The sequence below is a fragment of the Hyla sarda genome, chromosome 9 (genome assembly GCF_029499605.1).
Source record: "Hyla sarda isolate aHylSar1 chromosome 9, aHylSar1.hap1, whole genome shotgun sequence".
Lineage (NCBI taxonomy): Eukaryota > Metazoa > Chordata > Amphibia > Anura > Hylidae > Hyla > Hyla sarda.
In genome coordinates, this window is record NC_079197.1 from 57,206,010 (window position 1) to 57,229,893 (window position 23,884).

Below are 23,884 nucleotides of genomic sequence, written 5' to 3' on the forward strand. Positions count from 1 at the left end.
AGTTCACAAAAAGCTAGCAACAGTGTTATGGTCGACTCAGACTATAGCCATTTAGCCCCAAAACAAGCGCAGATCCTTCCTAAGCATGTCCATTACTGCATGCAAAGTATGCACTAAAATCACCTTATGGTGGATAACCCCTTTAATGAAGTGCATGCCAATTGCAGCAAGTGCTTCTCACTGGGTGCCAGTTTTAAGCCGAAGATCGCGGGCGTCCCAGAGGTCTAACCCCCAGCGCTCAGCTGCTTATCTCCTATCTATTTTAGCATTTTAGTTTTTTCCTCCTCTCCTTTTAAAATCCATCTCACTTTTCTTTTTCCACCTACAGACCCATATGAGGGCTTATTTTGCGCGGTCAACTTTACTTTGTAAACAAAAAACTACAATTTAGCAAATTTTGGGGGGTTTGGTTTTTACACAGTGCATTTTATGGTAAAAATTGTACATTATCTTTATTCTGTAGGTCAATGCAATTAAAACAATACCCAATTTATATAGTTTTTCTATTATTGTGCTACTTTTTTTTAACAAAATTGGTATGCATAAAATTGTCGTTTTCTGACCCCTATAACTTTTTTTTATTTTTCTGTATACAGGGATGTATGAGGGGTAATTTTTTAAGCCATGACCTGTAGTTTGTATCGGCACTGTTTTTGTTTTGATGGGACTTTTTGATCGGGATTGACCAGGTGTCTGAAGGGTTGAATGGTGGACAGTGGCATTAGCGGTGAGTGGCTAGGATGGCTGCTGCCCTTCATAAGCAGTGAGTGTCAGGCTATTGATAGTAGCCAACATTCACTGCTCCTGCGCTTGCTTCAAAGTAACTTAAGGTGTCGGGGTGTACAGGTGTCCTTAAGTTCCAGGGGACGAGGGCATACCTGTATGACCTGCGTCCTTAAGGGGTTAATGCAAGTTCACTGTCTCTTACTTTTTTCCCTGTACTGTGCACTCAATGGGGGACATGTATCAAAGATTTTACCCCTGTTCTGTGTGCATTTTTTTGCGCCAAAATTTGCGCAAGCCCTTTTTTTGCACATTTTTTTGCGCACGTTTTGGTAGAGCATGTCCTCCAGATGTGGCTGAATCGGGGTACCTTGGAGTGACATCTATAGTACGCATGGATTTATTAACTGCGTACTTTTCTTTACACCAGAAATTTTGCCGCAAGAGCTGTTTTTTTTTGCACAAATATAAGCCATCTTGGACTTAACGTAGCAAGATGCTCTAAATCATCGATTCTATTTTCCAAAGAGTGGATTGAGGAGATGACTATATTTACCCGCAATTTATGAAGCTCATTGCGCTTGATTGATAAATTTTGCGCTTCTGTGCATAATTTAGAATTCGGGAAAAGGGGTAAACTGCTTCTACCATACACAAATAATGATACATGTCCCCCAATGTGCTTAAAAAAATGTACAGCATGAATATTTTATGGATTAGGTGTATCTATAATTGTGTCCTAGATAACAATGAGACCGCATTATAATATTAATTATTGGTTCAGATATGCAGTATCTCATGTAAGTGATTATACCCTCCCATTTTATAAATAATTTTCATGTGACAATACTGAAGTAATGACACTCTACTACAAGGTAAAGTAGTAAGTGCACAGCCTGTATAACAATGTTATATGCTGCTCTCCCCTTAAAATAACTCATCAAACAGCCCTTAACCCCTTAACGACGCAGGACGTATATTTACGTCCTGTGCCGGCTCCCGCGATATGAAGCAGGGTCGCGCTGCGACCCCGCATCACATCGCGTCGGTCCCGGCGCTTATCAACGGCTAATACCACACATCGCCGATTGCGGCAATGTGCGGTATTAACCCTTCTAAAGTGAAAGTATCCCGGCTAGTCAGTCGGGCTGTTCGGGCCCGCCGCGGGGAAATTGCGGCATCCCGAACAGCTTACAGGACACCGGGAGGGCCCTTACCTGCCTCCTCGGTGTCCGATCGACGAATGACTGCTCCGTGCCGGAGATCCAGGCAGAAGCAGTCAAGCACAGATAACACTGATCACAGGCGTGCTAATTAGAGATGAGCAAACTTACAGTAAATTCGATTCGTCACAAACTTCTCGGCTCGGCAGTTGATGACTTATCCTGCGTAAATTAGTTTAGCCTTCAGGTGCTCCGGTTGGCTGGAAAAGGTGGATACATTCCTATGAAAGAGTCTCCTAGGACTGTATCCACCTTTTCCAGCCCATCGGAGCACCTGAAAGCTGAACTAATTTATGCAGGAAAAGTCATCAACAGCCGAGCTGAGAAGTTTGTGACAAATCAAATTTACTGTAAGTTCGCTCATCTCTAGTGCTAATACACGCCAGTGATCAGCATAGGAGATCAGTGTGTGCAGTGTTATAGGTCCCTATGGGACCTATAACACTGCAAAAAAAAGTAAAAAAAAAGTGTTAATAAAGGTCATTTAACCCCTTCCCTAATAAAACTTTGAATCACCCCCCTTTTCCCATAAAAAAAATAAAACAGTGTAAATAAAAATAAACATATGTGGTATCGTTGCGTGCATAAATGTCTGAACTATAAAAATATATCGTTAATTAAACCGCACGGTCAATGGCGTACACGTAAAAGAATTCAAAAGTCCAAAAAAGCGTATTTTGGTCACTTTTTATACCATTAAAAAATGAATAAAAAGTGATCAAAAAATCAGATCAAAACAAAAATCATACCGATAAAAACTTCAGATCACGGTGCAAAAAATAAGCCCTCATACCGCCCTGTACGTGGAAAAATAAAAAGTTATAGGGGTCAGAAGATGACATTTTTAAACGTATACATTTTCCTGCATGTAGTTATGATTTTTTCCAGAAGTACGACAAAATCAAACCTATATAAGTAGGGTATCAGAATAATGATAATGTGTCATTTTTAACGAAATATGCACTGCGTAGAAACGGAACCCCAAAAGTTGCAAAATGGTGTTTTTTCTTCGATTTTGTCGCACAATGATTTTTTTTTCCGTTTCGCCGTGAATTTTTGGGTAAAATGACTAATGTCACTGCAAAGTAGAATTTTAGGTGAAAAATTTAAAGGGTTATGATTTTTAAAAGGTAAGGAGGAAAAAACGAAAGTGCAAAAAGTGGAAAAACCCTGAGTCCTTAAGGGGTTAATGTCTAATGTCTGGCAATAAAAGTGAGTACATCCTTAAGAGGAAATGGCCAAATTGACCATTTTTCCTCCCCACTGTCATGTGACTTATTAGTCTTAAAAGGTATCATGTGTGAATAGGGAGTAGGTGTCTTTAGTTTGGTGTTATTGCTCTCAAAACTGTTCACATAAAGTTTAACCCCTTAAGGACGGAGCTCATTTTCACCTTAAAGGACAACTGCAGTGGTAAACATTTATATATGCCCATGCCTCAAAATAAACTCATACATACCTTCCTACGAGCCCCCGTTGGTCCGGCACAGGCCTCACGGTCCGGCAGTGCTGACGTCATTCCACTTCCTGGGGACAGGGACGCCGCAGAGCCATCGGCATATCACCGGCCATAGCGATGTCCTGCCCCAGTCGGTGATAGGCTGAGCCCACTTTCATGTGAGGAGCTGGCTGGCTTCTTACATGATAGTGGGCTCAGCCTATCACCGACCGGGGTGGGACATTGCTACGGCCGGTGATACGCCGACGGCTCTGCGGCGTCCCCGGCCCCAGGAAGTGGAATGACATCAGCAGTGCCGGACCGTGAGGCCTGTGCCGGACCAACGGTCGCTCATAGGAAGGTATACATGAGTTTATTTTATTTATTTTTGAGGCCCGGGCACGGGCATATATAAATGTTTACCACTGCAGTTTTCCTTTAAGGACGCAGGCCTTTTTTGCAAATCTGACCACTGTCACTTTAAGCATTAATAACTCTGGGATGCTTTTACTTTTCCTTCTGATTCCGAGATAGTTTTTTCATGACATATTCTACTTTATGTTAGTGGTAAAATTTTGTCGATACTTGCATCATTTCTTGGTGAAAAATTAAAAAATGTTATGAAAAATTTGAAAATTTTGCATTTTTTTTACTTTGAAACTCTCTGCTTATAAGGAAAATGGACATTCTAAATAAATTATATATTGATTCAAATATACAATATGTCTACTTTATGACTGCATCATAAAGTTGACATGCTTTTACTTTTGGAAGACATCAGAGGGCTTCAAAATATAGCAGCAATTTTCCAATTTTTCACAAAATTTTCAAAATCAGAATTTTTCAGGGACCAGTTAAGTTTTGAAGTTGACTTGAGGGGCCTTCATATTAGAAATCCCCCCCAAATGACCCCATTATAAAAAACTGTAAAAAAAAAAACTCAAAGTATTCAAAATGACATTCAGTAAGTGTGTTAATCCTTTAGGTGTTTCACAGGAATAGCAGCAAAGTGAAGGAGAAAATTCAAAATCTTCATTTATTGCATGTTCTTGTAGACCCGGGGGTAAAAGGAGAAAAATCTTCCTAAAATTTGTAACCCAATTTCTCTCGAGTAAGGAAATATCTCATATGTGTATGTCAATTGCTCTGTCGGTGCACTAGAGGGCTCAGAAGGGAAGGAGCAACAATGGGATTTTGGAGTGTGAGTTTTTCTGAAATGGTTTTTGGGGGGCATGTCATATTTAGTAAGCCCCTATGGTACCAGAACAACAAGAAAACCCCCACATGGCAGAATATTTTGAAACTAAACCCCTCAGAGAACGTAACAAGCAGTACAGTGAGCCTTAACACACCACAGGTGTTTGAAGACTTTTCGTTAAAGTTGGACGTGTAAATTAATAATTTTTTCACTAAAATGCATTTCCCCCCCCCCAAATTTTACATTTTTACAAGGAGTAATAGGAGAAAATATCCCCAAAATTTGTAACCCCATCCCTTCTGAGTATGGAAATACCCCATGTGTGGACGTCCAGTGCACTGCGGGCGCACTACAATGCTCAGGAGAGAAGGAGTCACATTTGGCTTTTGGAAAGCAAATTTTGCTGAAATGGTTTTTGGGGGCATGTCACATTTAGGAAGCCTTTATGGTGCCAGAACAGCAAAAAAAAAAAAAAAAAAAAAACACATGGCATACTATTTTGGAAACTACACCCCTCAATGAACGTACAAGGGGTACAGTGAGCCTTAACACCCCACAGGTGTTTGACGACTTTCAGTTAAAGTTGGATGTGTAAATACATTTTTTATTTTAATTTTTTTTTACTAAAATGCTGGTTTTCCCCCAAATTTTACATTTCTACAAGGGATAATAGGAGAAAATGCCCCCCAAAATTTGTAACCCCATCTATTTTGAGTATGGAAATACCCCATGTGTTGACGTCAAGTGCTCTGCTGGTAACTACAATGCTCAGAAGAGAAGGAGTCACATTTTGCTGAAATGGGGGGGCATGTCACATTTAGTGCCAGAACAGCAAAAAAAAAAAAAAAAATTGTAAATATATTTCTTTGGAGTAAGGACATACCTCATATCTGGGCGTAGATCAGCTCTGCTCACTGGTCATGGAGGAACAGGAGGGCAGTCAGGGGCCTGGAGCTTCTAGACAGCTGCCTATGGAGCCAGAACAGTGGGACCCCCCTCAAGGGGCATTATATGGGGTACACTAATAACTAACAAGGGGTACAGTGGGACATAAAATTATAAAACAGGTTATGTTCCCAGAATGATGACCCAGAGCATAGCCAAAACTAAAAAAAATATGCCCACCCCAAACCCTATGCTCTGAATCATCATTCTGGGAATGTGACGTGTGTGGCCGTCCCTAACCTGTTGCCTCAAATGCGCACCCCGCTCAGGTGGAGAGAGAGCACTGCGCCATTGAGATTATGGAGAGAGAATGGTTGGAATATTAGTCGGGGGCCTTGTGCATTAACAAAAGCCCCTTGTGGTGCCAGAACAGTGGACCCCCCACATGTGACCCCATTTTGGAAACTACACCCCTAACAGAATTTAATAAGGGGTGCAGTGAGTATTTACACCCCACTGGCATTTGACAGATCTTTGGAACAATGGGCTGTGCAAATGAAAAATAACATTTTTCATTTTCACGGACCACTGTTCCAAAAATCTGTCGGACACCTGTGGGCGGTAAATGCTCACTGCACCCCTTATTACATTTGTTCTGGCACTATGGGGGCTTTGTAAACACACGTGGCCTTCAATTCTGGACAAATTTTCTCTTCAAAATCCCAATGGCGCTCCTTCTATTCTGAGCATTGTAGTTGTATTTCCATACTCAGAAGAAATGGGGTTACAAATTTTGGGAGGATTTTCCCTTGTGAAAATGAAAAATTTAGGGTAACACCAGCATTTTATAAAAAAAAAATTTTTTTTTTCATTTTCCCATCCAAATTTAATTTCCAAAATGGGGTCACATGTGGGTATTTTTTTTTGCGTTTATGTCAGAACCACTGTAAAATCAGCCACCCCTGTGCAAATCACCAATTTAGGCCTCAAATGTACATAGTGCACTCTCACTCCTGAGCCTTGTTGTTTGCCCGCAGAGCATTTTACACCCACATATGGGGTATTTCCGTACTCAGGAGAAATTGTGTTGCAAATGTTGAGGGTCTTTTTTTTTCCTTTTACCTCTTGTGAAAATAAAAAGTATGGGGCAACATCAGCATGTTAGTTAAATATTTTTTTTTTTACACTATTTCGCTGATGTAGACCCCAACTTTTCCTTTCCATAAGAGGTAAAAGGAGAAAAAGCCCCCCAAAATTTGTAGTGTAATTTCTCTTGAGTACGGAAATACCCCATATGTTGCCCTAAACTGTTTCCTTGAAATACGACAGGGCTATGAAGTGAGAGAGCGTCATGCGCATTTGAGGACTGAAATAGGGATTGCATAGGGTTGGACATAGGGGTATTCTACGCCAGTGATTCCCAAACAGGGTGTCTCCAGCTGTTGCTAAACCCCCAGCATGCCTGGACAATCAGTGGCTGTCCAGAAATGCTGGGAGTTGTTGTTTTGCAACAGCTGAGGGCTCCGTTTTGGAAACACTGCTGTACGATGTTTTTTATTTTTATTGGGGGGGCAGAGGGCAGTGTAAGGGGGTGTTTATGTAGTGTAGTGTAGTAGTTTTAGGGTACATTCGCACTGGCGCAGGTTTACTGTGAGTTTACCGCTAGGAGTTTGCGCTGCGGTTTGCCGCAGCCCAAACATGAAGCAGGTAACTTACTGTAAACCTGCCTGTGTGAATGTACCTGTTCATTCACATGGGGGGGGGGGGGGGGAGGGGGACAAACCTCCAGCTGTTGCAAAACTACTTTTGCAACAGCTGGGGGCACACTGGTTGGAAAACATTCAGTTAGGTTCTGTTACCTAACTCAGTATTTTACAACCATGGTGCCTCCAGCTGCTGCAAAACTAAAACTCCCAGCATGTACTGATCACCGAAGTGCATGCTGGGAGATGTAGTAATTCAACAGTCAGAGGTACGCAACTACAACTCCCAGCATGGTGAGACAGCTGTTTGCTGTTTGGGCATGCTGGGATTTGCACTTTTGCAACAACTGCAGGGCCACAGTTCAGAGACCACTGCAGAGTGAAAACTACAAATCACAGCATGCCCAGACAGCAAACTGCCGTGTGGGCATGCTGGGAGTTGTAGTTTTGCAAGATCTGGAGGACTACAGTTTATAGATCACTGCAAAGTCATCTCCAAACTGCAGCCCTCTAAATCTTGCAAAACTTCAAATCCCAGCATGCCCAAACGGCTGTCTGGGCATGCTGGGAATTGTAGTTTTGCAACATCTTGGGGGGGGGGGCTACAGTTTAGAGAGCACTGTATAGTGGTCTCCAAAGTTTAGCCCCCCCCCCCCCCAGATGTTGCTAGGCAATTACTCACCGGGTTCATTAGTCTTCATCAGGGAGCAACGAGGGAGCCGCAGGTCATCGCCGCCCGCTGACGCCGATCAGGTAAGGGACCTCCACCGCCGCTGATAGGGATGACCCTTATGTTTCTAATGACTAATTTATATTAATATGCCATTTCTGCTGGAAAAATATCTGTTCCCTCACCCTTTAACCCAGATACATCAGAATGCTAAATGCAGAACATTTCATCTTATCGCTTTGCCTGTAACTAGACTAGAACCTTGAGATGCAGACTATGGATACAAGACGTCTAAACATTCGACTTTGTGGAAAGATGCTGAAATCTTAAGCTAAGAGGACTTGCAAGATAATGACTTATGCTACGCCACGCTCAAATGACCGATCAGCATATAGAATGATGCATAATTTTACCTTTTACCCTCCCCTTTTTCTCAGTTTGTAAAAACCAAATTTACTTCCTGTAATAAACAGAACTCCCCCGGGGTACCGAGGAGAGAACCCATACCAACCTGGCCTTGTGTGAATTTTCTTATGTCGGAAATTAGTACAGCGGTAGTCACTCACAAATTAAGGCCGCACATTAATCCATCCCCGACACCGCCGGTCACGCTGCAGTTCCCCCGTTCTGCCCGGAGTACCATCGGTGGGCAGGACGGGGGAACCGAACTTTAACCCCCCCCAGCCCCCGACCTGCTGCTGGTCATCGCGTCTTGATGACCAATAGCAGGGATAGGAGGGGTGGCACCCCTGTCATCTAACTCCTATCCCTTCAGGGGGACCGGAGGTGTCTTGGACACCCCTGATCCCCCTGATTTTCACCGGGTCACCGGACACTGGTATGATCCGGATCCACCAAAAATCGATCTCAGGAGCCCCCTGGGCATATGCACGGGATGCCTGCTGATAGATATCAGCAGTCATCCCGGTCCAGTCCCCAACCGGCTAGTGGCGGGGACCGGAATTCCCACGGGCGTATCCATACGCCCCACCTCCTTAAGGACTCGGGATGCAGGGCGTATGCATACGCTCTGGTCCTGAAGAGGTTAACATGGCACCTCATGGCAAAAAATTTCAGAGGATCTGAAAAAAACAATAGTTGCTCTACATAAATATGGCCTAAGCTATAAGAAGAGTTCCAAGACCCTAAAACTAAGCTGCAGCACGGTAAGCATGACCATACAGCGGCTGCTGCTGCTAGGGTAGGCTAGGTTGTTAGGCTATTAAACCTTTAGATCCCACGATCAAAGTCGATCATAGGCCCTTAAGTATGTTCCTGTGTGTGGGTGATTGGTGTGCTCGGGAGTTGATCGGGACCACCACGAGGTAATCGTGGGGTCCTGATAAGCTTACCGTATATACTCGAGTATAAGCCGACCCGAGTATAAGCCGAGACCCCTAATTTCAACCCAAAATCCCAGGAAAAGTTATTGACTTGAGTATAAGCCTAGGGTGGGAAATACATCATCCCCCCCTGTCATCATCCAGACCCGCCATTAACATCCTCATCATCATCATCACCGCCTGTCATCATCCAGACCCTCATCATCATCACCTGTCATCATCCCCTTGTCATCATCCCACACATGCCCCCTTCATCATTCCCTTGTCATCATTCCCACCCCCCTTCATCATCCCCTTGTCATCATCCCCACCCCCCTTCATCGTCCCCTTGTAATCATCCCACACCCCCCCCTTCATCATCCCCTTGTCATCATCCCCACTCCCCTTCATCATCCCACACCCCCCCTTCATCATCCTCTTGTCATCATCCCACACCCCCCCTTCATCATCCTCTTCTCATCATCCGCCCTCAGTGGTCTTCAACCTGCGGACCTCCAGAGGTTTCAAAACTACAACTCCCAGCAAGCCCGGGCAGCCATCGGCTGTCCGGGCTTGCTGGGAGTTGTAGTTTTGAAACCTCCGGAGGTCCGCAGGTTGAAGACCACTGCGGCCTTCGACATCATCCAGCCCCCTCTCACCCCCCTTTAGTTCTGTACAGTACTCACCTTCGCTCGGCGCTGGTCCGGTGCTGCAGGACTGTCTGGTGAGGAGGTCGTCCGGTGGGATAGTGGTTCCGGGCTGCTATCTTCACTGGGGGCGCCTCTTCTCCGCGCTGCGGGCCCGGAATAGAGGCGTTGCCTTGACAATGACGCAGAAGTACGTTGGCAATGAACGTACCTCTGCGTCGTTGTCAAGGCAACGTGACTATTCTGGGGCCGGGCCCAAAGCGGTTAGAAGAGGCCTCCCCGGTGAAAATAGCAGCCCGGAACCACAATCCCACCGGACCACCTCCTCTCCGGACAGTCCTGCAGCACCGGACCAGCGCCGAGCGGAGGTGAGTACTGTACAGAACTAAAGGGGGGTGAGAGGGGGCTGGATGATGTCGAACGCCGCAGTGGTCTTCAACCTGCGGACCTCCGGAGGTTTCAAAACTACAACTCCCAGCAAGCCCGGACAGCCGATGGCTGCCCGGGCTTGCTGGGAGTTGTAGTTTTGAAACCTCTGGAGGTCCGCAGGTTGAAGACCACTGCGGGTGGAGAGTTCACTCGAGTATAAGCCGAGGGGGGTGTTTTCAGCACGAAAAATCGTGCTGAAAAACTCGGCTTATATACGGTATATACGGTACATGACAATCGGAGGGTCACTAATTGCCTCGTGTGGTCTGATCCTTTTTGTACTGCTGAAGCCTGTAATCGTATGGACCTACAAAATAAAGATAACTTGATAGCTTTACCATAAAGTGCACTGCATAGAAACTGAGCCCCTAAAAGTTGCATAATGGCATTTTTGTTTTGTTTTTTACACTTTGCCCCACAAAAATAAATTTTTTGGCTTAACCGTACAGTTTGTAGTAAAATGAGTGATGTCATTACAAATCTAGCAAACAAGCCCTATAGATGGAAAATTGATGGAGTTATATGGCGAGGAAGAAAAAGTGAAAAGGCAAAAGAAGGACAATCCCTCCATCATTAAGGGGTTAAGGGCTGGGAGTTGAGTTATTTTGATGGGACAGCTAAATTGTTAGACTGGCTGTGCACTTACATTGTACCATTACATTGTGTCATTCTTCAGTGTTGTAACATGAAAAGATATAATGAAATATTTAAATAAATGTGAAATAGATAGAAACACACAGTAAAAAAAAAAAAAAAAAAAAAAATATATATATATATATATATATATATTTGATCCCCTGCTGATTTTGTACATTTGCCCACTGACAAAGAACTTATCAATCAATAATTGTAATGGTTAGTTTATTTAAACGTAAGAAGAGAAACACTTTCCTCAAATCTGGTCTTTTGTATGCTCTGAAAACATGGTGAGAGAGCGTATATAAAGAATTGTGTGTGTATTCAGTTGGTACTGAAGTAGAAACAATATATATTATATTGTATTAAAACAAATATATATTTATTGATATAATTGTCTATTTTTCTCAGTGAAATAGCATGGGGGCACTATCTACTGGGGCATAACCTACCTGAGGCACTAACTACTGGGGGGCACTACCTACCTGGGGGGGCACTATCTGCTGTGGGCATTACCTACTACCTACTGGGGGCCTTACCTACTTGATGGCACTAGTGATGAGCGGCATTGCCCATATTCAAATTCACGATATGTTGCGAATATATAGACGAATATTTGTCCTACATTCGCGAATTTCGCGTATTCGTTATATTCGCATATGCGAATATTCGCATATGTGAATATTTGCATATTCGCGTATTGGATGAAGGAAACAGTGAGTGGTGGGCCACTTTACTATTGGTTGCTAGGGATGCTGTTGATAACCTCTGACAAGTGTAATTGCATCATTCTAATTGGCCCACAAGTGAAAAGAATTAATATGCGAATATTCACATATGCGAATATGCACATATGTAAATTTGCGAATATGCGAATATTCACATATGCGAATATGCAGGAAAAAAGCGAATATTTGCAATTTCAAATATATAGCGAATATATTCGCAATATTCGCGAATTCGCAAAGTTGCAAAAAAGAGAATATTCGCACCCAACACTAGATGGCACTACCTTCTGAGGGCATTACTTACTACCTACTGGCGTCCTTACCCACTTGATGGCACTACCTACTGGGGCATTACTTAGTATCTACCTACTGGGGTCACTACCTACTGGGGGAGTTACTTACTATCTAAATACTGGGTTTAATACCTACTGAGGGCAATACTTACTACTTTCAACCTACCTGGGGCATTAATTACTATCTACAGGGGGCATCATCTACTATCTACCTACTGGAGACATTACCTAATAGGGGAGGGAAAATTAGCTCCCCACCATCACCATCATCACAATTATCGTATTTATCGGCGTATGTTTATTTTCCTTACCTGGCTGCTCTTTGGCAGGTCAGGCGGGGGGTCTTGCGGGCTGTGGCCAGTGAAGCAGATGAGTGACATCCTCTGCCCGGCTTCTCTACGCGGCATCAGTGACGTCACTTTTCATTTCCTGTAGTCGCTGCTGAAAAGTGACATCCCTGATGCCGCACAGAGGAGCCGTAAAAGGATGTCACTCATCTGCTTCACTGACCGCAGCCCACAAGACAGCCGAAGCGCAGCCAGGTAAGGAAAGTGGAAGAATAGCATATACAGTGGTCTTCAACCTGCGGACCTCCAGATGTTGCAAAACTACAACTCCAAGCATGCCCGGACAGCCAACGGCCACTGGCATAGGAGGAACATGATGCCCCCCATGATGAGACAGGGGGAAATGATGAGGGGGTGGATGATGGGGGGATGATGAGACAGGTTGGTGGGGGATAATGAGACAGGGTGGGGGATGATGAGGGGGGAATGATGGGGGACATGATGAGAGAGGGTGGGGGGACGATGTGGGAGGAATGTTGGGGAACATGATGAGACAGGGTGGGGGGGATGATGAGACAAGGGGAAATGATGATGGCGGAATGATGGGGGGAATGATGGGGGGCATGATGAGACAGGGTGGAGGATGATGAGGGGGGGAATGATGGGGATACATGATGAGACAGGGTGGGGGGATGATGAGACAGGGGAAAATGATGAAGGGGCGAATGATGGGGGGCATGATGAGACAGGGGGAATGATGGTGTGAGGAGGCACTAAATGCTTAAAGGGGTATACCAGGAAAAAACTTTTTTTTATATATCAACTGGTTCCAGAAAGTTAAACAGATTTGTAAATTACTTCTATTAAAAAATCTTAATCCTTTCAGTACTCATGATCTTCTGAAGTCAAGGTTGTTCTTTTCTGTCTAAGAAATCTTTGATGACACGTGTCTCGGGAAACGCCCAGTTTAGAAGCAAATTCCATAGCAAACCTCTTCTAAACTGGGCGGTTCCCGATACAGGTGTCATCAGAGATTACTTAGACAGAGAAGAACAACCTAAACTTCAGAAGCTCATAAGTACTGAAAGGATTAAGATTTTTTAATAGAATTAATTTACAAATCTTACAATGTGGGTTTGGAGAGGCTCTTGTCAATCAAATAACCATACGACCTGGGCTACCCAATTATATCACCTATACCCAAGGTGATGAAATAGTTAAATGTAAATAGAAGGTAAATTGGGGCTCAAGGTCTTGGACAAATGGCCATAGGATATAGTCCTATATCCTATGGCCATTTGTTCAAGACCTTGAGCCCCAATGTACCTTCTATTTAATTTACAAATCTGTTTAACTTTCTGGAGCCAGTTGATATATAAAAAAAAAGTGTTTTCCTGGATAACCCCTTTAATGTCTGTATGGCTAGTGGTGGTCTATGACAGGGAGATACTGAGACATGGGGGGATGATGAGACATGGGGGTGGCAATGAGAGGGGTAAATGTGGCACAGGGACTGATAAAAGGGAAGGAATGATGTGGCACTGGAGATGACAGGACCAAACTGAGGTGCAGAAGAAAACGAAGTTGGGGGGATGATGTGGCATTTAGTCCAAGTCACTTATTTTACTTGTTATTTTTTTAAATTAAATTTTCCTGTTAAAATGGGGGTGCATAAATACGGTACCTGCTTCCACATGCTATGCAGGGCACCAGGTGCCCTGCATAGCATGTGGAAGCAGGTAATTATTTGGGGTATTGAGGGTAGGGAACAGGTGGGGAACATGCTGAAAAAGTGTGGAGCATAATAATGTTTGTTGTCTGGCAGATTCTGTGGAGATGAGTCATGGTTGGAAGAAGACTTCATGGCCGTCTGAGCAAGGCAGAGAAGAAAAGGAAGATCCAAGAAGATGCCTTCTGGGAATCACTAGATGTAACTGTTCTGCCATCACTTATATTGTCTGCAGAGCCTGTGTAAAGCTGGGATAACCACCTTTATGGGATTTGTAGGCAGAAATATTGGACTATATTCAGCGTTTTTTTTTATAATATTTGGTGATGATGGGTAGTGTACATGGTGTGGCTGTATTATTTTCCCATTATTATTGATAATATTGGTTGCAGGAAAATAGGATTGGGTCAGTAACAATATGATGGTAATATGTATGGGGATAATATTCCTCCTTGTATACTAGTATTATTGGTAATATTGAGTTCAATATACAGGATTTGGTCAATAACAGATGATGGTAATGATGGTAATATGTATAGTGATAATGGTTCCTTCTTCCTTCCTCATTCAACAAAAAGGCTCTTGTTTTTCTTGTCCTGTGTTTTAAAATATATATTTTTTTATATGGAGAAGCTAGCGAGCAGGCCTTGTGGGAGTTGTTGGCAGGCCTTCAGGTGAATAAGGGTCCCCTAATTTTCTGATGGCAGCCCTAAAGAGCACCCTCCATTAATCTCATTGTTACCTGTATAAAAGACACCTGTCCACAGAAGCAGCCAATCAATCCAAATTTAAACTCTCCACTATTGCCAAGACCAAAGAGCTGTTCAAGGATGTCAGGGACAAGATTGTAGACCTACATAAGGCTGAAATGGGCAATGAGACCAATGCCAAGCAGCTTGGTGAAAGTTTACAACAGTTAGTGCAATTAGCAAATGGAAGAACTTTCACTCTCCCTCTCTCAGGGGCACCATGCAAGATCTCACCTTATGGAGTTGATCATGAGAATGGTAAGGAATCAGTCCAGAACTACATGAGAGGATCTTGTCAATGATTTCAGGCTGTTAGGACCAAAGTCACCAAGAAAACAATTGATAACACACTACACTGTAAAGGACTGAAAGGTTCCCCTACTCTAGAAAGCAACTGTACAAGCCACTTGCCAATTCATTGGCAAATTGATTTGAAATGCATTTTTCTAGATTGTTTTGTTGCTATTCTGTCTCTCACTGTTTAAATAGACTAACCATATAAATTATAAGCTGATCATTTCTTTTATTAGTGGTAAAACATGCTAAGGCTCCTTTCATACTACCTCTTCTGCCCATCAGTAGCAGGTCTGTTGGAAGATAGCAGGAGAAAAATTAGTGCTCGCAACTATCTTCCGGCAGAATAGCGACCGCAATAATGGATATTAGAAATTCCCATTCGAGTGGGCTCCGTCACACTAATGGCCATTAAAGGCAAAAAAAAAAAAAAAGACTAAATGGCCATTTGTGGCAGAGCCCAGCGCAGTGTGAAAGTAGCCTAAATCAGCAGGAGATCAATTTTTTTCCTTGGCTGTATTTATAATCTATTTATCTTTCTACAGTATGGAGGAGATTTATCAAAACCCGTCCAGAGGAAAAGTTACTGAGTTGCCCATAGCAACCAATCATTTTTCACAGGCCTTTTCAAAAATGAAAGAAGCAATCTGATTGGTTGCTATTGGATTAAAGAAAAATTCTACCAAAATGTCAATTTTTGTTAAAAATAAAAAAAATTTTTATACCAAATCTGTACTTCTTGAAACTTTAGTCACTATAGAGAAAATAAAGCACTGTAACCATTTACTAACACAGGTCGCAAAATCACCTGGTGAGGATGTAGCACTGTCAAACTGATTGAGTCCTTTGAATTCCTGCAATGAATAAACAAAATATATTGCAGCTCATATAAAAATAATAAAATTATTAAACAATATTAATAAATATAAATTCAGTAAAATATTACATATTTAAATGCATCAACAAAAAGTGAAAATTACTCAGGGTTTGTCCTTTGCAATAGATTTATTAGCAAAGGAAGAAACACAAGAAAAGAAAAAAGTGAGGAGATGAGCTTTCCCCTAATGGCTCACCAAATAGACATAACTTGAGTTATATTCATGCATATATATATATATATATATATATATATATATATACAGTGTACTCTACTTCATGATTTGCCTTATACACTTATTTAAGGTACTGGTGGTATGTTTGATCTGTATGTGGTAGGAATTCCTTAACAGGTCCTCTTTCCCTACTACTTAACAATATATATGTATGTGAATCCATTGGGCATGTCTCCCTAAATAGGAGGTGGGGCCCCCTTGACATTCAGTGTCAGGAGGATTGCCCTACAAGTGATACCAGTGTCCTACCCTTTAGATACCCCTGATTGGGAACTGATCTTCTCGAGCATTACATATCACTTTTAGGAGATACAGTGCAATGTTGCCTCTTTTAGCATTTTTAGCATTTTTGATTAAAAGATACCCACTGTTGCTTAAGGCGTGTCACTTCCATGTAATGCCACTAGGGAAACACCTCCTATTGATCTTTTCAGCTCATGGTTCTATGTATTACAGCAGAAATGCCAGCACATGCGCAGTGGATCTTCCACCATGTTATTCAAAACAGGGCCCCCTTGCATTGCAGGGACTGGGCAACAATTCATGCCATTTGTATTTGTTCTTAATTTTATTCCTTTTGAATTTACGCCTAATTTTTGTTACTACTCCCACACTTAAAACTCAGCTGATACATCCCTGCTAATGTACCACTTTGATCAATAAAGGTGATTGGTCTCTGGTCGGGTGATATCCCTTATACTTCCTTTACACAATGTGATTGGAGTTCTGCATATTAATGCATGTTAAATAAAAATGTGGGAAGACTGGTATGCTCTGATATACTACTATATCTAATTTACTGGCTGTATCTGATATACTGTCCAAGATACTTAGTCCCGTAAGTGACCCTCACGGACAAAATAGAGACAAAATGTATGCAAAGGGTTGGGTGGACTAGTTCTCAAGGACCACAGGGGTAGATATTAATAATAAAATAATAGTAGATAAATGTATATATAGAAATGTAAATAAAAAACAAATGATATATGAAAATATTAGGTAAAGTTATATTTGATGGTTTTAAATTTTCATATATCATTTGTATTTGATTTCTATTTCTATATATCCAGTTATCTACTATTATTTTAGTAAGCAGAAAGACACTGGTAGACGGCACTCACAGGTAAAAACTTGCGGTTCCTTTATTGGGACAAGCTGGATACAAAGCAACGTGTAGTCAAGCGGCCGGTTTCGCGCTGCACAGAGCGCTTAGACATGACCTCTGAGAGGTCACGTCTAAGCGCTCTGTGTAGCGCGAAACCGGCCGCTTGACTACACGTTGCTTTGTATCCAGCTTGTCCCAATAAAGGAACCGCAAGTTTTTACCTGTGAGTGCCGTCTACCAGTGTCTTTCTGCTTGCTATGGATTTATTTATGTTTCGTAAGGACTGAGCACCACACAGAACAGCGGAGGATAGTAATTAAGCAGTGTGACCAGACTACTACACAAAGGTATAGACTTGCAGTGCCGACTGCTAATTGCTTCACTATTATTTTAGTATTATTATCTACCCCTGTGGTCCTTGAGAACTAGTCCATCCAACCATTTACATATTAATGCAGGGGTATGTGTATTGAATCACAAAATATGCTTGACAATGGCCCACTGTGGTCAAAACATTGCACATGCTTTGTATTGGGATGCTAATAAAGATGTGGGACTTTACATTGGATGCTATTGGACTTGACATTAACATCATATTTTTGTTGTCAGAAAATCATCAGAAAGGTATTTTATACTTCAGCATAGCCATAGCCTTTAATATTCCCTAAGTAGCCTTCTTTAAAGATAAGAGTACACATACATATAACACTAAGACTGCTCCTTGTATAGAGTGAAAATAAAAAAAATTAAAAATATATTGTGCATGGTCACATTGCTATGTGGACCTCTATATCTGGCGTTTGATAATTAATATGATAATCTGACAGATTTTTGGAACAGTGGTCTGTGAAAATGAAAAATTTAATTTTTCATTTGCACCGCCCATTGTTCCAAAGATCTGTCAAACGGCAGTGGGATGTAAATACTCACTGCACCCCTTATTAAATTCTGTGAGGGGTGTAGTTTCCAAAATGGGGTCACATGTAGTGGGGGGGTCCACTGTTCTGGCACCACAGGGGGCTTTGTAAACACACATGGCCCTTGACTTCTATTCCAAACAAATTCTCTTTCCAAAAGCCCATTGGTGCTCCTCCGCTTCTGAGCATTGAAGTGCGCCAGCAGAGCACTTGATGTCCACACATGGGGGTATTTCCATACTTAGAAGAAATGGAGTTACAAATTTTGGGGGTCATTTTCTCCTATTACCCCTGGTAAAAATTAAAAATTTGGGGAAAAACCAGCATTTTACTGAAAAAATTTTTTTTTTTCATTTACACATCCAACTTTAACAAAAAGTCGTCAAACACCTGTGAGGTGTTAAGGCTCACTGTACCCCTTGTTACATTCCTTGAGGGGTGTAATGTCCAAAATAGCATGCCATGTGTTTTTTTTCCTGTTCTGGCACCATAGGGGCTTCCTAAATGTGACATGCCCCCCAAAAACCATTTCAGCAAAATTTGCTTTCCAAAGCCAAATGTGACTCCTTCTCTTCTGAGCATTGTAGTGTGCCAGCAGAGCACTTGACGTCAACACATAGGGTATTTCCATACTCAGAAGAGATGGGGCTTACAAATTTTTAGGGGCATTTCTCCTTTTACCCCTTATAAAAATTTAAAAATTGGGGGGAAAACTAGGATTTTAGTGAAAAAAATAAATAAATAATCATTTACACATCCAACTTAAACGAAAAAGTCGTCAAACACCTCTGAGGTATAAAGCCTCACTGGACCCCTTGTTACGTTCCTTGAGGGGTGTAGTCAGTGGTGTTGCGACCCGGGTGCGGGGGGTGCGGCCCGCACCGGGTGACACCAACCTAATGGGGTGACACCAAGACGCTCCGCAGCACCCACCCCCTCCCCAGCTACACAGACACCCCCCCCCCCATCTGTGCCCGACCGGCCTCCCATCCGTCAGCACCCCCCCCCCTTGCGCTGTGTGTGCGGTGCGCCCGTCCATCAGCAACCCCCCTCTTTCACCTTCACTGTGCGCCCGTCCGTCATCACACCCCCCCTCACCTTCACCAGCACTGTGCCCGGCCTCCGCTCCCACGTTTGCGCCGGCCTGACGTCACACCGCATGGCCGCGCAGGAGGACGTCAGTTACGTCACTCGCACGGCGCCCGGTGAGAAGGAGCGCTGCGCTGGATGGGTGAGTGTGTATGTCTGTCTCTCTGTCTGTCTGTCACTATCTATGCTTGTGTGTGTGAGACTGTGTGTGTGTGACTGTGTGTATGTGACTGTGTGTATGTGACTGTGTGTGTGACTCTGTGTGTGTGACTCTGTGTGTGTGTCTGTCTGTGAGTGTGTGTGTTTGTCTCTGTGTTGTATGTGTTTATTTTTGTGTGTGTGTGTGTTCGGGGGGGGGGGGGGGGGGTCGGTATAACCAGCGATCTATTGTGGGGAGACTTTGACCCATTGTGGGGAACCTGCAAGGGAACCTGCGGCCTAATGTGGGGAAACTACTACCAAATGTGCGGAGTCTATGCTACCTTAATGTGGAGAGTCTACCAAATGTGGGGAGTCTATGTTACCTTATGTGGGGAATCTGTGCTACCGAATGTGGGGAATCTGTGCTACCTAATGTGGGGAAATTGCTACCTAATGTGGGGAAATTGCTACCTAATGTGGGGTAACTGGTACCTACCTAATGTGGGGGAACTGGTACCAAATGTGGGGAATCTATGCTGCCTAATATGGGGAATAGATGCTACCTAATGTGGGGAAACTGCGACCTATCTAATGTGGGGGAACTGCTGCCTACCTAATGCTCCCCCCCTGGCAGTAGCACCCTCATCATCCACCAGCAACACCCCCCCCAGCAGCACCTCCATCAGCAAATCCTGATGGTGGATGATGGAGGTGCTCCTGCCAGGAGGATGATCCTGCCAATGGATGATGGGGGTGATACTGCCAGGGAGGATGGCCAGTAGCACCCTCATCATCCTCCAGCAACACCCCCACAGTAGTAGCACCCCCATCATCCACTAGCAACACCACCAATACCCCCCTCCCGTGGTAAAAGCATCAGCTAACGGATGTTGAGGGGTGTTACTGCGGTTGTGGTATTATATTCAGAGGGTGCACTGTATGGCAACGTTAAATTCAAAGGGCGCAGTTTGTGGTAGTATTATATTCAGAGGGCGCAGTGGGTGGTAGTATTATATTCAGAGGGCGCAGTTTGTGGTAGTATTATTACAGATGAGAGAACTTATAGTAAATTTGATTTGTCACGAACTTCTCGGCTCGGCAGTTGATGACTTATCCTGCGTAAATTATTTCAGCCTTCAGGTGCTCCGGTGGGCTGAAAAAGGTGGATACAGTCCTAGGAAAGAGTCTCCTAGGACTGTATCCACCTTTTCCAGCCCACGGGAGCACCTGAAAGCTGAACTAATTTATGCAGGAAAAGTCATCAACTGCCGAGCAGAGAAGTTTGTGACGAGTTGAATTTACTGTAGTTTGCTCATCTCTAAGTATTATATTCAGAGGGCGCAGTGGGTGGTAGTATTATATTCAGAGGGTACAGTATGTGGCAGATTTATATTCAGGGGTACAGTATGTGGCAGATTTATATTCGGGGTACAGTATGTGGCAGATTTATATTCAGAGGGTACAGTATGTGGCAGATTTATATTCAGAGGGTACAGTATGTGGCAGATTTATATTCAGAGGGTGCAGTTTGTGGTAGTATTATATTCAGAGGGCGCAGTTTGTGGTAGTATTATATTCAGAGGGTACAGTATGTGGTAGTATTATATTTAGTGGATACGGTGTGTGGCGGTATTATATTCAGGGGTACAGTATGTGGCAGATTTATATTCAGGGGTACAGTATGTGGCAGATTTATATTCAGAGTGTACAGTATGTGTTGGTATTATATTCAGAATGTACAGTGTGTGGTAGTATTATATTCAGTGGGTATGGTGTATGGAAGGTTTGTAATTAAAGAGTGCAGTGTATAGTAGTATTATATTTAGAGGATACAGTGTCTGTCAGGTTTATAATAATAATTGTTTTCATATAGAGGATGAAAATGCGCTGACATAGTGAGGAGACGTCTGGGTGTCACATTCTACAGACAGAAGTTTTAGCTGGAACAAGTCCTGGCGGTATGTACCATCTGAATTAGATAAGGGAAGACTATAGAGAAGACGTCACCTGTAGTCACTGATATCATTGTGTATTCTCCTCACTATAGAGAAGACGTCACCTGTAATCACTGATATCATTGTGTATTCTCCTCACTATAGAGAAGACGTCACCTGTAGTCACTGATATCATTGTACATTCTCCTCACTATAGAGAAGACGTCACCTGTAATCACTGATATCATTGTGTATTCTCACTATAGAGAAGACGTCACCTGTAGTCACTGATATCATTGTGTATTTTCCTCACTAAAGAGAAGATGTCACCTGTAGTCACTGATATCATTGTGTATTCTCCTCACTATAGAGAAGACGTCACCTGTAGTCACTGATATCATTGTGTATTCTCCTCACTATAGAGATGTCACCTGTAGTCACTGATATCATTGTGTATTCTCCTCACTATAGAGAAGACGTCACCTGTAGTCACTGATATCATTGTGTATTCTCCTCCCTATAGAGAAGACGTCACCTGTAGTCACTGATATCATTGTATATTCTCCTCTCTATGTCCTATCAGAGCTGTAGTCACTTGTCAGTTCTACAGTTATGGTCAGTGAAACTACAACTCCCAGCATAACCTCACCACTGCTCAAAGGGGTTCTCTACTGAAAAACATTTTTTTTAATCAGCTGGTGCTACAAAGTTAAACAGATTTGTAAATTACTTCTATTTAAAAATCTTAATCCTTCCAGTACTTATTAGCTGCTGTATAAGCGATTCACAGGAAGTTATTTTCTTTTTTAATTTCTTTTCTGTCTGACCACAGTGCTCTGTGCTGACACCTCTGTCCATGTCAAGAACTGTCCATAGTAGGAGCAAATCCCCATAGCAAACCTATCCTGCTCTGGACAGTTCCTGACATGGACAGAGGTGTCAGCAAATAGCACTGTGGTCAGACTGGAAAGAATTACACAACTTCCTGTGGAGCATACACCAGCTTATAAGTACTGTAAGTATTAAGATTTTAAATAGAAGTAATTTAAAAATCTGTTTAACTTTCTGGCACCAGTTGATGTAAAAGTAAATGTTTTCCAGTGGAGTACCCCTTTAAGTAATTCTGGGAGCTGTATATTTCAATGGTGAAAACTTCTTTAACACTTTACTATTCTGTGGCAACTGGTATATCTGATTATTATACTGGAATTTCTCACAATGCGCTACAACAGTGGTGTCTGTCACAACAGGGTAAAAACTTACTGGGGGTAGGGGGTAGGTATGGGGGTGACACCATTTTCGACTGCACCGGGTGACACCAACCCTAGCAAGGCCACTGGGTGTAGTTTCCAAAATAGTATGCCATGTGTTTTTTTTTTTTTTTTTGCTGTTCTGGTACCATAGGGGCTTCTTAACCCCTTAAGGACCGGAGGTTTTTCCGTTTTTGCATTTTCGTTTTTTGCTCCTTGCCTTTAAAAAATCATAACTCTTTCAAATTTACACCTAAAAATCCATATGATGGCTTATTTTTTGCGCCACCAATTCTACTTTGTAATGACGTCAGTCATTTTGCCCAAAAATCTATGGTGAAGCGGGGAAAAAAATCATTGTGCGACAAAATTGAAAAAAAAAACGCTGTTTTGTAACTTTTGGGGGCTTCCGTTTCTACGTAGTACATTTTTCGGTAAAAATGACACCTCATATGTATTCTGTAGGTCCATACGATTAAAATGATACCCTACTTATATAGGTTTGATTTTGTCGGACTTCTGGAAAAAATCATAACTACATGCAGGAAAATTAATACGTTTAAAATTGTCATCTTCTGACCCCTATAACTTTTTTATTTTTCCGTGTATGGGGTGGTATGAGGGCTCATTTTTTGCGCCGTGATCTGAAGTTTTTAACGGTACCATTTTTGCATTGATAGGACTTATTGATCACTTTGTATTCATTTTTAAATGATATAAAAAGTGACCAAAAATGCACTATTTTGGACTTTGGAATTTTTTTGCGCGCACGCCATTCACCGAGCGATTTAATTAATGATATATTTTTATAATTCGGACATTTCCGCACGCGGTGATACCACATATGTTTATTTTTATTTTTATTTACACTGTGTTTTTTTTTTTATTGGAAAAGGGGGGTGATTCAAACTTTTAATAGGGGAGGAGTTAAATGATCTTTATTCACTTTTTTTTTTCACTTTTTTTTTGCAGTGTTATAGGTCCCATAGGGACCTATAACACTGCACACACTGATCTTCTATGTTGATCACTGGTTTCTCATAAGAAACCAGTGATCAACGATTCTGCCGGATGACTGCTCATGCCTGGATCTCAGGCACTGAGCAGTCATTCGGCGATCGGACAGCGAGGAGGCAGGAAGGGGCCCTCCCGCTGTCCTGTCAGCTGTTCGGGATGCCGCGATTAGCCGCGGCTATCCCGAACAGCCCGACTGAGCTAGCCGGGAACTTTCACTTTCACTTTTAGCCGCGCGGCTCAGCTTTGAGCGCGCGGCTAAAGGGTTAATAGCGCGCGGCGCCGCGATCGGCGCTGCGCGCTATTAGAGGCGGGTCCCGGCTTCACTATGACGCCGGGCCCGCCATGATATGACGCGGGGTTACTGT

At 42.8% G+C, this 23,884-nt stretch overlaps 1 protein-coding gene across 5 annotated transcripts in view; it reads right to left on the reverse strand.

Moving 5' to 3' along the window:
• The window catches only part of FRMPD3 (FERM and PDZ domain containing 3), a 445,976-nt gene that overhangs the window by 288,382 nt on the left and 133,710 nt on the right, over positions 1 to 23,884 (reverse strand). For 2 of the 5 annotated variants that reach the window (XM_056539303.1, XM_056539307.1), the window contains one exon: positions 15,763 to 15,808. The exons of the other annotated variants lie outside the window; for them this stretch is intronic. In XM_056539303.1, the coding sequence (XP_056395278.1) occupies positions 15,763 to 15,808 (46 nt within the window). The remainder of the gene's footprint in view (positions 1 to 15,762; positions 15,809 to 23,884) is intronic. 5 annotated transcript variants of the gene reach the window in all.